Here is a 17,227-nt window from a genome sequence, read left to right on the forward strand (position 1 = left end):
CATCCAGCATAAGGGCCACCTTCTGGAAGCTCTGTGTCACCACCTCATGGATGTTCAGGAAACAAAGGACAACACAGAAGGCAAAAAAGCATCCCTGGCACACACATGGATAGTTCCTGGAAGCAATCAGAACTTCTAAACTGTATTAAGACAGGCTCCTTCAGTCATTGAACTGGGATTCAATGGGGTTTAATTCTACAATATGTTCCTTGATTTGAAAATAATTAAAAGCCAAGAGCTCAGTTTACCTCCTTGTGACTGGACTGTAAGGAACTTTTCTGCAAAAGTGGTTCACATTAGGCACATGAGGGCAGTTTCAGTGTAAAGCTCCTTTTCTCTAAAAATGAAGACATGCATGAAGGAAAATTTAAGGATTTCCCTTTCAAAGTACATGCACAAATCAAGAGTTAACTTGGCGTTCTTCTCTTTTAAAAATACCAGCAAAAGAACATTGAAATCATTCTAGAAAATAATTAAACAAATCATAATCACACAAGGTTTTTACAGCCTAAGTGCTGCAGGAGCCTAAAAAACACAGGAATCTTTTTTCAAGGAATTGAAGTATATGATTGCCCTCAGATTTGAAACAAGAAACGTTTGGTGTAATTTTTGATTTGGGAAACACTTTCAGTTATTTTTAAAAGTGTGACTAGTCTCTGTCTCCACAGTCTTACATTAGACAGCAGCACTCACTTCTTAGTTTTTCTACGTGAAAGAGAGCTTTTACACTTGCCAAATCTTAAACAATGGAAAATAAATTTATTGTTCTCTGGCATGTAATGAACACCAGTGAGCTAATCTGCATCCAAGGGTCTTTATTCTTTTGATCTTCAAGGGATGCTAAATTTACAATTTTATTTTTAGTTCCTCTAAAACTAGCCAACAGATTTTGGGCCTACAATATCTTTTAGATTATCTTCCCATGTGGTCCCTAGAGCTTTCCCTCCACACATGACCCCTTCAGCTCTGTTAGTTTATCACCTAACACAACTCCTTGCTGAAAAGGAGTTCAGCTGACAGCCAAGGGGAGTCCCCCTGCTCTGTGTCTGCTTGCTGCCACTTCCTGAAGCAAGACTGCCAGCAAGCACTTGTCTGAGCTGATAATTGTGAATGATATATTTGATCTAGGCTAACAGCACAATTAAATCAGGGTTTTAACCAAGTGTGACTGTACATGTTGTTTAGACAGCTCTCTAAGTGATTTCAATCATGTTTTGTAATGAGAAATTAGGAATGAGCAGTGATAAACTTGGAGCAATGGATCTGTTGCGTGACTGCTCCTTTGATGGCTTCAAGCAAAATAAAATGAAGTCTCTTTTCTCTGTTCTGAGAGAGTCATGCCACTTACCTGGGTACACACACAGTTTTAGAAGAATTAAATGATGTGTTTTCCTACTGACATTTTTAAATTTTATCCATGTATGGGACAGCACAAGAGTTCATACATTTAGAAGGAAATTATGAGTTTGCATAGTACTAAAGAGCAAAATAATTTTCATCTTGTCAACTATTAATTACCGTTTTTATTTGTTCTGAAAACAGTAGGCTAAAATCCAGCAAGAAATAGTAAAAAGATCAAAATTGTAACATACAAAACATCATTATGAAAAAAAAATATCCGGTACCAATTAAAATCTAAAAGAAAAATTCTCAAAGTATTTTCCAATTCTGAAAAGAGGTTGGAGGCATTCATGGAAGTAGTCCTTTAAATAAATGTAAGCATAAGAAATAGATATGAAAGCAGTCAGTATTTTAAGCTCTAAGAGTAAACAGGATATGTTTTCCACCAGAACCGTTTCAATGATCAAATGCCTATCTCCCAACTCCTGTAGGAGTATCAGATTAATATATGTGGAGCAATAAGGACACCTTGAGGACACTTAGAAAAATGCAAAATTTCAATTCTGCATTGATATGGGAGGACTTACACATCCCATGTAAGTTGGAATTCCTTGGAATTGCCACATGATGTAAATTATAAACTCTTAAAACTGTTTGGCAAACTCCCACAAGTCCCAAGAGTATTATTAATGCTCTCATTAGTCCTGAAATGCTAGAATATATGCTTACCTATAGGTTCACTTACTTGCTAGTAGTTTTGAGGATAGACCTGTTCTTGCAACTCAATAATCTTGTTCTGAGTTGCTTTTTTCTTGTTACAGAAATAAAAAATTTTGCTTTGCACTTCTCAGCATAGTATTACACTGTACAAATTTTTAAAGGAAAAGTATAAAAATAGTGAAGTTTTCTGAAGAAGTATTCAATGCAAATCTACACAAAAATTAAAATTCCACAGTTCTTTGTTGCTCTCTACAAGTTTCAAGTATTCCTTTAAATTTGTACCTTTCAAAAACATAAAACAACTATCATTAAAACAAAAAAAAGTGGGAAGAATAAGAACTCTTATACCTCCCATTTTGCTTAAGATTTTTTGCAGGCAAAAAAGCACTTTTTTTTTAGTCTGCTTCTAAGTTAGAATTGCAGTTGTGGGGCCATTTGTAGAACTTTCTGTTTCCTTAGTGCTATCTGCAGCCTTAGAATCATCACATCTTTCAGGTGGCTCAATTTCCTCTGGCTGTGGTGGGGCAAGATCAGTTGTGATCAAATCAGTTTCCTGATCTGATTTTCCTACTTCACTGCAAAATTCAACTTTATCTTCCTGCTGGCTGCTCTTCTTTATTTGTCCATTCTGTGCAGGGTAGGTGCTGGCAATGGTGTCATACAGAAATTGGTATTGTTCCTTAAAAAAAAAGAGAAGAAGTTAGGGTTAATGGAATGCTCTGAGTCCAAGAATTAATCCATTCTTTCTTTTTTCTCCTACATTTTAGACATGTAGCATTCACTTGGACAGGCAAGAGTGCATATGAAGCACTTCTACAGTTTTTGGCATAGAGAGTGTTGCTCCTATGGTTTATTCTGACTTCATGAGTACATAATTCTCTGAAACTGTCTGCATCAGATATTCCAAGCTGACACTCAGTGTCCTTTGGTTCATAAAGTACCAAAAATACAGTTTTTAGAGTACCTAGGTTGCAAACAACATGTATTATACTAAGTCTGGAAGGTCATGTAATAACCTGCCCATATTGATGACACCCAGGTCTGGTTTGTGGTAACTGCACAGTGTGTGCCACAGTTCCTCTGGAGTGACTAAACAAAACAGTCAGTGGCTGCCAGCCTGCACAAGGAGTTCATCTCCCAGCTGCAGAGGGGACAATGCATGTACATCATGAGCCACCTGCAGGAACAGCAATTTATGCAATTTGTAATTTGATACTATACACCCTTTGCCAAAGGCAGTACAGAACTGCAGCTCTGGATATCTCAGACTCCTTCACTCCTACCAGCAAGTGCTGCTGCCCAAATGGTGGTGAGTGTGAATGTTCTGATTAGAATCAGTGCTGCCTATACAGAACTTATGCCCAAGGTTATGGGATATTAGTGATCATGGTAAGTAATCTCTCTTTTTTTTTTTTCTTTTTTTTTTTTTTTTTGCTATTAATTCATAAGATTTACTTACAAAGGTGGAGACTATTCCCAGCCTGGTGCGACGAAGTGATTTTACTACTTGGAAAACATCTATAACTTCTTCTGTCTCTGCACTTTCCAAAAGGGTCATTAAAGCACAAAATACACCAGTCTGCTGTGATCCATCACTAGAAGATGATGCAAAATATACATGTAAATTTACACAGTAAAACCAGAACTTTTCTGACTAAATGTTAGATATATTTTTAAAACTTTATACTGAATTATATTTCCAAAGCATTTTCTACTGGACTGAAATTATCACAATTAAGTATCCGTGTAGGATGCACACAGGACATAGTTTATCTAGAGACTACCTGGACCTGAAGTACCACTTAAGGGAAGAGGGAAATTCAAAATTTGAGACTTACAGTCTCAACTATTGTTAGCAGGATTATCTTCTGCTTTAGATGGCATGCAAGGCTATTTCTGGAAATGGTCATAGAAAAGTGCACTTGTATCCTGGAGTGAGAGATGATCCTAAAAACTCTACTGGATATTCACTAGTGCATCCTGCAAGTGTACTCTGACCTAGCATTTCCCCACAAAATAGGTGCACCAGCCAAGGGGAGCTGCTCATAGCACCTGCTCTGTGCCCACACTTGCCCAAGAAAAGTATGCTTTCTTTTCATCACTACAATCCAAAAGAACAAGCTTGAGCAATTCAAGGAATCTTCTTGGGAGAGTTGAGTCTCCAGACACATCGAAAGGCTTGTGAGAAAAGGTAGGCATCCCAAAATTATGGTTGCTATGTATACCCAGAACTTAGAGCTAGGTGAATGTGTGTGCTGAATTCAGACCCACCAGCAGTGGACAAGCAGTGGGACACTGCGGGTTTTCCTGTTGTCCTCAGTGACTTGTCTGGCTGGAAGTTTTTGTTTAATGTTGAGAATCATGCTGACTAAATCTTTGGGGGTTTCTGGAACATCACAGCCACTCCATTGATGGTACTGATACTGATACACCTTCTGAGTTTCTTTTGTCTGCAAAACAGCAGTGGAGATGTGGTTAATGTTCAGGATATAATACGGATTCACACAGTAACTCTATTGCTGCTGATTAACAAAGGAAGAACTATATTCCTGAGAAACTGCAGGGTGATAGCTCTGCCTCATGAATATGAGGTAGGTAGACATCCAAGCTTTGTTCAAAGTACAAAAGACAGCTGATCTCCTGAGACTCCCCTACCACCATCTCAGCAATTCACTAAATAGAAAACTTGAGATAATTTATAGCATTTCTCATGATTGACTGTTGGTCTGGAAGAGAAAAATATTTCCATTTCTTAGAGCAGGAGTTCTTAAACCTGCAGAGGGAACTGTTTCTTCTCTTTCTTGAGGCTAAGTATATAAATTTAATTTTAAATTTAAAAACTCCTTGAAAACCACGTTTCAGAATTTGCAAAGAAACTTTCACCTTCTGATGTGCAACATCAAATGCACGTATGGTATAGCTAGGACCAGAGTTGACATCTGCCATTTGAACTTCTATGCCATCATACGTTTGCTTTCCTCCTCCCCAGTACTGTGCACAGAGTTCCTAAAATGGATAAAAGTACAAGTCAGTGATTACCACTTAAATCTCTTTTTACTTTGCCTTCCACATGCACTTAGAGAATGTACTGACTATAAAGGAGTTCCATGGTATTTTTAAAATATAGCATCATACACTTTTCCCTGAAAAATTCATTGGAAAGTAAATTAAGTAGGTAAATGATAGAGCGAAATATATTGGAAATGCAAATTCCTCATCCTATGGAAAACATTTGAGCAAGGGAATGAGAGTGTGCAGTGCAGTGCTTTGTTTGCATGCAGAGGATATTCAGTGTGTCAGTGTGCAGACAATGCCCCCACCTGATCTCCCTCCTTCAGCTCTGTCAGCATAACAATGACTTTGACTTTTCTTTGGAACACCATTCGCCAGAAGTCAGAGATAGTTTCCTGCAGTGGTCCCTGTGTTGCAATCATGGCTTTTGGACCCCAGTAACCCTAGAAAAGAAATAATTTTTTTCTTTAATTCATTTGAAATGTGATTGTCAAACAACAGAACTAGTCATTTAAGAAATACCCCGTGAAATAAATTAATGCTGTTTGTTTACAGGGAAAACATGCCTTTCACAGTAGGCATTGGTTGTACAGGAGTTCTACTACCCCAATGACACTAACCTCAGTCCTCCTAAGAATATCACTTCAGACTGACAACAAGATATATTGATGCTGCAGTGGCTGAGATCTCACCCTGCCACTTTTTGAAAAGCGTATTTTTAAGGGGTAAAGCATTCTGTTTTACACAGCCATTTGATTTTACCACTAAGAAATTGTGTTTATACCACACAAAGATGGTGCACCAGTCAATTCACACTGAACTTCCTAAAAATAAAGATACATTTACTCTGAATGGGTGTCCTAACTGTGCAGTGTTTCAAAGGATTCAGATAAATGGAACTTAGCTAGTAATTCCATTAAAATCAGTTACTTCATTTATGACCAATAATTGTTCTTCTTTGGATATATAATGATACAAAAAAATAGTTGGCTCCAATTTTCACTGGTAGGGTTTGGTCCATGTGAATAACTATAGCCACATTTCACTAACAGTGACAATATTAATCTGGTTCCACCAGTAGACAGATGCCCACTAATGGAAATATATGTTATCATGTGGCCAGCTGAAGGCTAATGGTTTTAAACGTAGATGGATTTGCCAATCAGCCATCAATTCTGTCTTCCTTATTCAACTCAATTCTTATCTACTGTAATGCCAACAAGAGAATAGGAGTTTGAGCTGAAAGCTTGTGAAATGCCTATAGTGGATGCTCTCAATACATACAGTTATGAAGGAAGCATTGATGTATCTGTTGGATTCTTCACAGTCACTGTCCTCATCCGAGGACTCCTCTGAATCATGCTCACCCTCCTTACTGCAATCTTCTTCGTGCCTGATGGGCACTCGGTTAAAGTCATCTGTGTGAGACAAAGTGTCACTGTCACAGCACATCCCCTGGGTATGGCATTTGTGGGGGCCAGGGAATAGAAAACGCCAGTCCTTTCACAACAGACTGCAGAACCAAGGCCACCTTGCTTGAAATAAAGACTCTCAATAATTCACATTGGTAAAAACTCATCTCTTCTTTTTTAATCACTATAAGAAGTTTAGAATTTTACAGTGTTCAGAAAACTAATCAAATACTACTCTATAAGGTGATTTGCTCATTTTTTCAAAATTTTTCTAATAGAAGAAAATAGATAAAAATAAGGCAATGGAAAATACTTACAAGGAATTATGTTGGCATTCCTATTTTTGCTTTTATTTTCATCCCGATTCCCAATGTTCTGTGTCCGCCACCCCTTATAGGAAGGCAGTCGCTGAAGAAAGAGGATATTTGATATTATGCTTGATTAAAATGGTTCTTGAGATCATTGTTTTCTCAGGACTCTCACACCCAGTCTTCATCTGGCAGTGTCTCTCTCCTTACTTTAGTTCTTTAAACTTTGGTACCATCTGAACTACCATTTAAAAATGCCTGCTACACCATGTACAGTGGCACAGGAAATCATGAACACAGACACACATAATCATTCTGTGAGCTCCATCCATTTAAAAATATTAACACCAAAGCAGAAATAAAACTTCATCAGCATACAGCTTTTCTTCATGAAGGTAAAGAAACTTTCTGTGCCAGAGAAATAACATAACACCTAAATGATCCATTACCTGTGGTATCTCTCTAGCTCATGACTATTGTGCAAGGCAATTTTTAAGTGGGAAGGAAGGGCAACTGCAATGCAAAGCTTATTTACCTTGAACTCTGCCTCCAGCAGAGAAGGCTCACTGGGGTGGTCTTTTCTTTTCAGATCATTAAGGGAGGAATGCAGTTCTGAGAGACTGATCTCAGTTTCTCCATACTGATTGTATTCCACCAGAGCTTGATGAATAAGGATGTACTGTGACTGGTGTTTCCCATTTGAAGAGTTTACATATGATGTTATTAAAGAGTAAAAAAAAAAAAAATCTCATAACTTTTTAAAATCATTATTAAAAGCTATTGCTCCTGTGATAACATAATAAGTATTATTAATATTAAGCATTAACATTAAACAGATACCAAATTCAAGTGTTAAAACTTTAAATGCTGAAATAAGTTAAAACATGCAATGCATCAGTCCATAACTTTTGTTGTACTCAACTCTTATGAAAATTGCACTGGGGCAGATGTACTTTAGAATTTTTTTAATCCAGTTTGACTCTGTAAGCTCAGTTTTGCATTTATGAATTGTATGCCAAAAAGCTGTTCTCCTTGGCTTCCTCTTCTAAAGTCTCAACTTAAAAAGTTGAAGTTCCTAAAATCGAAAAACTATGTTGGAAGTTTTTTCCCTTTTAATACTTTTCAGAGCTATATTTTCTTTGAGCAGCTACAATTAAACTGAGCAGTGCACTTGTGAGAAATACTGCTGAAGCCCTAGAACAGGAGAGTGGTGCCAGGAGTTTCAGGGAGATACCTCTACTTGGACCATGAGGCATCGCTGCCGCCGCAGTTTCACGATGTATCCATAAACATCCACTCTGCCTTCTGCGTCCAGCCCCTCCAGCATGGCATCGATCCCGATGTAGGTCCCCGTGCGCCCAACGCCGGCACTGCCGTGCACAGAGGGACTTGGTTACCCACAGCAATGGCATTAATTGGCAACACCAACAATGATGAGTTTGCATTCTTAGTTTATTTTAGTGAAAGCAAATATGGTGCTTATAGTCAGAGCAGCCCAACATTGATTTGGCTGTTTTTCACATGTCTGTGTATCCCCAGGTTTTATCAACCTGAATTTCTTACATATCCTTCAGAAACAGGCTGTAATGTATCTTTTGCTGCCTCATTTTCAAGTGTTTAAGTCACAAAATCTGGGACCAGACAAAGACTTTTGCCAGATCCCTGTTCTGAATAGCTTCATTTCAGTCATTTGACATTACCAACCTCTTTAAAGAATAATATATATTTACCTGCAATGAACCACGATTGGACCACTAAAAAAGTTGCTGAGGGCATTAACCCTGCGTCGGAGTTTGAGAAGGAGATGTGGATCCTCAGGGACTCCATGGTCTGGCCAGCTTGTGAATTGGATATGAGTGACATCTCTTCCAGCTGTCCTTTCTCTTCCCTAGAAAAAGTGAAGTGTGCTTTTTAATATATATCAATCTATATATACATTAGTATGTGTATACAGATGTATACATAAATCTAAGTGACTACATTAAAGCCCAAAGCACATGAGTCTTGAGTGGACTTTGGTATGCTTCTGCTAGACTAAAAGACAGGACATAAATTTCCATAACCATGATTATAAAAATAAATTAGAAAAACCCTTTAATGACATTCCTTTGCTGGCCAAGATTTTATATGCCTGTACAGGCATTTTTCCACTAATTAACCTCAAAATTCTTACTCGTATTTGAGCTATCCAGTTGTGGCTGAGCTATTCATACAGTTGTTTGCCATTGTTTCAGTAATTATACACCACTCTTCTACCAGAACTGCAGAAGTCTTCACTTTCTTGCCATGATCGAGTCTTTAATTCCCCAACCAATATCCATTTTATCTTTATTGATATGATGTCAGCTGAACAAAGAGCAGACAGTCCTAAAAATATCAGCCCTCAACCTGCTGCACTCATTTCTAAAGTCACATTCCTTAAAGAGCACAGCAGTGTCTTTGTAAATAGGTAATTTTTAACATCCTGATCTGCTCACTGACAACACAGAGTTACAGCTTTCTTTTAATCAGACCACTTCCTGAATAAATTCCAATGCAAAATGAGACAACAGAATAGGAATTTCCAGCTGTAATCATGAATCAAGATGGGCAGATTTTGTTGCTTTGCTGAAGATCTGCCAGCAGATTTACTATTTGAGTCTGAATGCTTTTAGCTATGACTTAGGCTCCATTTATTATCATTGAAATATTTTTGCAAAGGGCCTGAGCTGAGCATTTAGCCTTTGATGCAAATTTTGTTCTCAATTACACATAGGGCAACTAATGTGACTTCAGATGTGTGAAAGAGAGCAATTAACCAGCCTTAATGACTTTACACATTTCTAAATGGTGATTTTAAAACACTTATATTTATAAACACACTCAAGATTACCAGAATTTGTGATTGTCCCACTGTACAATTATCAGAAGGGTAAATAATGGTTACAAATGAGTTGCACTGATTTTAGTTGCAGAGGGTTATGCTGACATATACACAAAGCAGCAAATTTTTTGTGTTAGAGAACAAACTAAATATATAAAGACACTGCAGTGTATATATTCATTTTTTTCCACTTAGCAGCATATTAATCGTATAATCCTAAATGTAGATTCCAGAAGATTAAGGAAAAATACCTTTTGAAGTTGGGAAATATATATCTAACTCATATTTCTTGCAAAAAATTGCCCCTACATCTAAGTTTTCCCTTAAGCTATATGATGTTTAGGAAAGACAGCAAAGCATCTTCCATTGAGAGATGACTCTTGTCTCTCAAAACACAGACTCCAAATCAACACTCCAGTTCCAGTCAGTCTCACACTTTTGAATCAACTTACATTTGTGATGTGCAGCTTCTGAATGACATAGTCTGGACATGTTTTACTTTCATAGATCTTCACAATGATGTCCCCATATGTTGCAGTCCCATTCTCCATTGATGGCCAGTACTGGGCACATTTGTTCTGTGAAGAGATGAAGGAAGTGATGTGGTGATGTGGCAGAGAACTGAGAGCTAGAAAAAGGCCTAATTTAAAATAGATGGCAACTCAGTATAGGTTTTCCAACTTTTCAATTCCAAATATCCAACAACTCAGGTCTCTGACGTGAAATTTATGGCCATAAAATTTAATTTCAGATGTATAGTGGGGGAAAAAAATCCTGTGCACTAGTTGAAACAATGAAGAGTGACTGCCACTGTTGCCTGATGGCTGGAGAAATGTTTTCAGCAACTTCCATGCCTTGCTTTTCAGTCTTCAATGAGGGCTGCTGCTCCTGCCTGCCTATAACATCAGCTTGGGTGTGCTGTAGATCTGCAGGCTGTCAACTCTTTAACTGCAGCTAAAACAGCATTTCCCCCTCTTCCTGCTGTACCTGGAATAAGGAACAAAAGCAGGCCAGAAGCACCAAGCCTTCTACTTAAAAAAAAGGCAACAGAGATAAAATATTCTTTCTAGGATCTACTGAGGGCACAGCCAGGTTATCAGAATAGACAGGAGAAAAACAGAAACCATACCTTTTCTGACAGATCTATGAGGAGCTACAGTTCTACCTTGAGCCCTTTTCTGGATTAATTAGCTTTAATTTGGAAGCTCACCCTCTGCTACATACTGCTGTGACTAAAGTGATATTTTCTGGTGAGACTGGTAATTCATAAGGCAACATTATTTTGGCATGCTTTCCAACACAGGTTCTGCCACAATGAGAGAACAGCAAAGAATGAAAAAAACAAGTACTGAAGAAGAATATGTAATTCAGCACAGCACAGCAATAAGCTCTGTTTTCAGGAAAAAGGAGGGAAAGATAGAAGGAGGGAAGGATGTGTATTTCTCACCCTCTTTCCTTCCTCACAGCGAGTCACCATGACAATAATGGTTGCCTTCTGTTCCCAGATCATTCTCCAGAAATCATCTGTGGTTTCATCCTTGGGGCCTAGGAGGAGATAATTTAAGGGACTTCTTCAGAGTGCAGCCACATGGAAAAACACCTGCAAGCTTAGCCAGGCAAGCTGAAGAGCTAACCAGAGATCATGCAAGTAAACAGCCACACACTTGGTTTCATTATGGGTGCTGCCATTGCTTCAGCATTTAAAAACTCTCATCTGTGTCTTTAGTGCATAGCTAAGAAATCTGAAAACTTTTGGTGTAAAATTATACAGCATGAGAAATCTGACTTTGAAGTAATTACCACAAAATTCCCTAAGCAAAAATTCATTGAAAACTTTGTCATATTAAATTTAAAAATGTCTGATTTTCATTTTTCCTTTAAGATTACTAATAGGATTTTACTACTCAAAAAAAAGGGTGAATAAAGCAAGCATATTCTTTTAAGATTATAAATTACCTTGTGCAGCAATATATTTTCTTGGTTCTTTGAAGCCCTGTGAAAAGTACATTGTTATTAACTTTTAGAAAGAAAGCATGAACAATCTAAATGATATGCAACTTTAAAAATAAATTCAATATGCAAAAATTCAATAATATCAAATACAATACAAATCTGAAAGCAACCCCAATGGAAATCTTCCAAGGTACTGATGCTTCAACTGCACAGACTACAGGATTTCTTCCATTGTGTCTAAGACTTTTTTAAAGTAAAAGTCACTCACATCAATATAACTTGCATTGATATAGTCTGATCCTGGATCTCCTGGCATCTCTGAGAGCTCAACACGGTTATGGTCATCTGTTGAAATCATTTAAACCAAAATAATTATATTATCTCAAGGCAGTGACAAATCAAACATATCTAAAAGATTTCAACATCATTACAAATACTCACATGGAAGAATATCAATGTAACGGTTTTTGTTCTGATTATGGCTCTTTTTGGCCTCCTTTATAGAAAATTTACTGAAGACTCTAGGAATACTCTGTAAAATACAAAATTTATTTTATTAGTTAAGCCTAGATTTAAAATAGTCAAATGAATATGGAAATAGTTTGGAATTACTGAATCTGGAAGGTAACATTATACTTCATAAGATATTACTTCACATATTTCTTGCATCTAAAGTTTTAAAAAAAATTCTTCTCATTAATATAGTTGGTATATACCACCACAATTAAATATTATTTATATCCCCATGGCTACACAGTAAGACAATGTTTAAAAATATGTCTTAAAAGGCACTTTAGGATGAGAGGTACTTAGACTGCATACTTTATACTTTTGCTGAAGAACACCTTCAGGAAAAAGAGTATTTTCATCTTACAATGGGGAGAGATTGGTAGCAAAATTAACTAAGGACTATTTGACCTTAACTTAGACTATCTGACCTTTCTAGATTCTTTCTTTCTTTCTTTCTTTCTAACTAGTACATGTACTTCAAACATGCTCCTGGATGGAATTCTTCCAACCACCTGGATAAAAACCTGTGGTATACTTTGAGGGAAGGACAAACCTGAAATTCCTCCAAGAAGAGCCTTCCTTCATCTGCAATCTTCCTCTTGTATGTGTCCAGCAGTAGCTCTGAGGGTATTGGCTCTATGTTGAGGAGTTGCTTATCATCATCTTTAACTGTGCAAATAAGTCAAATGTTTATTGTTACTGATGTTGAAAACTTACATCACACTCAGTAAACGTGATTCTAAAACTGCCAGAAAAATTAACAATAGAACTAAACTCTTTCTTTTAACTTGGTGCATTTATTTTTATAAAACTGGTGTTGTCTGAGCCAGCTGTGAGCAAACAGGCTGTGGGAATAAGAGAACTTTTCCAGCTCTGCTGCCTGACTGGAGACACCTCTGGAGGAGGCCACGTGCAGGGACAGCACATCAATACTTCTGCACCAAGTGGTGACTGCCATATTCAGGGCACAGCAACTGCCTCAACAGCCACGACAGTTACACAGCCTTGCCTCCTGCCTCTGTTCTGGTCAGCCAGTGTCAGTGATTAAAATAGAACATGTATCACATGACTTTCCACATTTTCTCCAGTTTGTGTTCTGAGTTGCCATAATCTGCAATATCATCTTGAATGAAAAAATAACAACTGAACAAGTTTTAACACCTCTTACTAGACATATATTAATTTTTCATTTACATTGAAAAGTTGTATCTAAGCAAATGGGTTTGAATTTCAACAAAGTCCTACTTCCCATTTAATGTAGTTAGTTTCTGTGAATTTTAGTGTTCTAAATTATTTTTTTCTTGAAGCTTTCTGGTATTGACTGATCTTGTCTTTCTTCCCAGGCTTTGAAATTTTGTGCAATAAGGTGCACAAAATTTTCAGTCTTTGGGATTTGGAAGTCTTCAAAATTTTTCAGTAAAATTAACTGGCTAATGTTCAGTCTCTTGTTTTGGAAAAAGATGCACAGAAAAGGGAAATTACGTTTTAAACTGCATTTTTCTGGACTTATTCTCACTGTTAAACATATCACAAACATTGTCTGGGATAACTATAAGTGGGTTTTTAATTGACTAATAAATAAGAATTTTTCAAACACTGATGAACGTTCAGTTCACTGAAGTATAAATACTTCTTCTATGTATTTACTGAAGTCTTTTTGTCCTCCATTTAAGGTGTTAATGATGTTGATATCTGTAATCTGTGTATGCAACCTAGAATGCAAATAACTCAAAGTCGGTAGCAAGACCTGAGACTAATTTCCATTTGCTAAATAGAAATAAATATGAATTGCTAAATATATAATGATGCTCACCTGCAACAAGGTTCACACCTTCAGAAGAATTGCTGTAAGAAGCAAAAGCACCTGTAAATGCTTTGACCAGTAAGATATATATACTAATAAGTGAATAAAATCAGTGAAACAAGAGTGCTGTCTGTGAAACAAGAGTGCTACACTTGGGATTATGCAGAGGTGGTTGGGATCCTTGCCCTCCTGCCCCAAGGCAGAGAAACAAGGTGGCCACATCAAAAACCTGTAGTGCCTGCATGATTTTACCTATCTCACCTACAACATATGTGTGCTTAATTTCTTCACTGAAGTGACTGCTCAAACCATCTTCTCTTCTCTTGCTAGTGAGAGAAAACTAACACATACATCAAATGCTAAGTAGCCACAGGCATCAGGGAATGCAGTGGCCATCCTTCCATTGCCATCCTCTGTGCTACAGAACTGCTGAGCCATCGAGAGGGCACTGTAATAAGCAACACCTCCCTGAGCTATTGTTTAGGGTGAACAGGCATTTTAAAGAGTTCCAAGAAAATGTGGAGTATTTTCATTACTTTTGATTTAAATCATGAAGGAAATGTTTTCCAGATATTTCTGATTCTTTTTTCACAAAACTAAGGACAAGTCATTTTGTTCTGTGCCTCAAACAAGGGTAGAGCAGCGAGATTTTAAATCCATGTCATTATATTTGTTTTGTTTGACAAACACCAAAAAATTAGTTTATTTTAAAACGATTTAAAGGTAAAAGGATATCTTTTCCCAGGATTAATGAAACATCAAATTTGTAATATTTTGTCACTACCCACTGTGAAATCTTGTGGAAAAACCAAAAGCCACACCCATGCCCCTTCCATTTATGTAAGAGAGGGAGACAAACATGAAGCTTACCTAAGCTTTTTTTTGTGAAGATCATAGATTTTGTACAGAACCAGCAGTAAAGCAATTACAGTCACAATGATCAAGAATGCCAAAAATATAATCAAGGCTCTAGAATTATCTACCAACAGAAAAAGAATACATTTATTATTTTAAAATTATTTTAAAAAATTAAACCTGTATACTCCCTAGAATCAGTGCTCATCAATTTTTGGTTTGGGGTCCTTTTTGAGAAAAAAACTAAACAGGTTTGAGTTTGCTATGCCAAAGTAGAGGAGGGAACTTTATGTTTTCATTAAGAAAACTTTTCCTTAAATTCTCCATGTCCACCTGTCAAAATGCTACAACTCACTGGTTCAGCATTACTGTGTTTGTCTCCTGCTCTGTGTGACCTGTACAGTGCAGCTCTCAGCTGTTCCTGATCTGGGAATTGGGAATCTCTGCCAAGTCACAGATGTTCAGCTCCTGAAATGCAGGATCCGAACACAGGAAAATAATCCAAAAGTGAATCATGTCAGTCAGAGAAATTAACTTCTACTTGCATTTGAATGTTTCCTGAAGAAACCACAGCTGTGTAATAATTCTGAGTTATGATTAATGACTTGTCAACATGAACTGCTACATTAATACTGAATGGGGATTTTTTTAAAGGCAGATCAAATATTAACTATAAAACAGGAAGTTTGGATTTTTAATTAGGAGCAATTTAACTGAATTGACAATTTACATTAATTATATTATGCTAAAATCAAAAGGGAAAAATGCTGTACATATTTACTTACATCTGGTTTTTATACTCCCCACTACTTCTTTCCCATTGTGTATTCCATTAAAGACAAAGATCTGCAGGCAGTGGGTGACAGTAATAGAGATGTTCAGATATGACAAGTAAAAATTTCTGCATACAGTTCTTAAAAAACAAATTACAATGGATTTTTCAAATTCATCCATCTACTGACAACATCATTGACAGCAGTGTCTGCTGTCGGTTTCTGTATTGACATTTATGGTGCAGCTCAGGTTTCTAGCCAAGTTACAGTAAGATCTGGATTCAGAAATATGGAGATGATAGGAAAAGAGAATTTAGAAAACTAGGAAACACTTTAAAAAATAAAAATCAGATGCATCTCAAAGTAAAATCAATTTTAACTTTTATTAAGCCTCTCAAATCTGAAAAATAACTGTGCAATATATAAAAACATCATTTGCTGCAACAGTAAATACACAAATAGTCCACTGAATTTGATGGTTTTAGTACACATTTATGTATGGGTAGGTAATTCATAGAAGTTTAATTAAATAGGGTGTTTTCTTGCATCATTAACTTTTGGGTAATTTAAATGGTGTTAAAACACTTACTTTGTTCAACTGTGTTTGTTTTGTCATATATTTAATATTTATTTGATCTTTTCTTTTTCCTTAATAGAAATTCCTGTCAGATCTAAAAGACAGCTTGCAGTCAAATATTTCACACAGGGTTTTTTTTTTCCTTGTGAGTTTTCTATAACTTGACCAGAGTCCTTTCATTACCAGCTAAGCCCATAAGGCTTTTCCAGTTTTTGGGAAAGAATTAAGCAAAATATCTGCAAAGCAGAAGCCAGGATTTAGAGGTGCAGAAGCAAATTCCTTCTGTAAGGAAAACTGCTCACTGAAAGTGGTGAACAAAAACCCTTAAATGGCACAGAGGTCCTGTGCTACTAGGACAATGCAAGAATCTTTTGCTCCTACAGGACCTCATCTTTATTTTTCGAATATGAAGCTCTCTGAGCAGCATCTGTTGGGAAAATCCTGACAAAATATTGACATGAAACTGAGATTACTCAAGTTCCCTGATTTACCTGCATTTCTGCAGGTAAAATCAGAGAAGGAGGAAAAGACTGTGGGGAATAAGCGAAACTACTTTCTAAAAGTAATAAAACTCCATCACTCTTACTGGTTACTTCCTTGCCTAAACTTTACTGAGAGGAGCTATCAGGATATAAGAAATATTCCTACTGGCCATATTAAGGGAATCACACAAGACCATTGGTTTTGCCTGCAACCCCAAAAGGGTGAAATGCCTGACAGAAGAGAAAATGGCAGGAAGCCTTCAGGAAAGTGAAGCATGTAAACAGAGGATGCTATATTTTGCATGGACACAAGGACTGGCTTGTAAGAGGCTGATGTAATGGCATGCAAAAGGATCTGAACTGCTTTACACTCATTAGGCCCTGAAGAACCAAAAATCTTCATCCATCAAATGGAATATGTTTTAAAAACTAAAATACCAGTCATACTCAAGAAACTGTTTTAATCTTGTGGAAACCCCAAACTTCTCCTGAGCCAAGTACAAACAGTCTATTCTGCTTGCATTTTTCTTGCTGTTAGAACCTGTGTGGAATAGCACACCAGGGATTGCTTGATAGGTTAGGCACATATGCATTTTAGTTCCAAAATAATAATTACT

The 17,227-nt window shown here is 36.9% G+C and overlaps 1 protein-coding gene across 3 annotated transcripts in view; it reads right to left on the minus strand.

The window, feature by feature from the left end:
* Positions 1-1,492: 1,492 nt before the first annotated feature.
* Positions 1,493-17,227, minus strand: part of PTPRC (protein tyrosine phosphatase receptor type C) — a 56,797-nt gene continuing 41,062 nt past the window's right edge. For all 3 annotated transcript variants that reach the window (XM_059854457.1, XM_059854456.1, XM_059854454.1), the window contains 19 exons: positions 15,564-15,624; positions 14,794-14,902; positions 13,933-13,964; positions 12,673-12,788; positions 12,051-12,141; positions 11,878-11,954; positions 11,613-11,649; positions 11,104-11,201; positions 10,109-10,234; positions 8,524-8,681; positions 8,028-8,163; positions 7,329-7,478; positions 6,803-6,893; positions 6,358-6,491; positions 5,382-5,516; positions 4,945-5,067; positions 4,333-4,511; positions 3,521-3,656; positions 1,493-2,740 (listed from right to left, as the gene is read on the minus strand). In XM_059854457.1, coding sequence (XP_059710440.1) covers positions 2,468-2,740; positions 3,521-3,656; positions 4,333-4,511; positions 4,945-5,067; positions 5,382-5,516; positions 6,358-6,491; positions 6,803-6,893; positions 7,329-7,478; positions 8,028-8,163; positions 8,524-8,681; positions 10,109-10,234; positions 11,104-11,201; positions 11,613-11,649; positions 11,878-11,954; positions 12,051-12,141; positions 12,673-12,788; positions 13,933-13,964; positions 14,794-14,902; positions 15,564-15,624 — 2,262 coding nt within the window. In that variant the 3' untranslated portion in view covers positions 1,493-2,467. The remainder of the gene's footprint in view (positions 2,741-3,520; positions 3,657-4,332; positions 4,512-4,944; positions 5,068-5,381; positions 5,517-6,357; positions 6,492-6,802; positions 6,894-7,328; positions 7,479-8,027; positions 8,164-8,523; positions 8,682-10,108; positions 10,235-11,103; positions 11,202-11,612; positions 11,650-11,877; positions 11,955-12,050; positions 12,142-12,672; positions 12,789-13,932; positions 13,965-14,793; positions 14,903-15,563; positions 15,625-17,227) is intronic.

Source organism: Haemorhous mexicanus, chromosome 9 (genome assembly GCF_027477595.1).
Source record: "Haemorhous mexicanus isolate bHaeMex1 chromosome 9, bHaeMex1.pri, whole genome shotgun sequence".
NCBI classification, from domain to species: Eukaryota; Metazoa; Chordata; class Aves; order Passeriformes; family Fringillidae; genus Haemorhous; species Haemorhous mexicanus.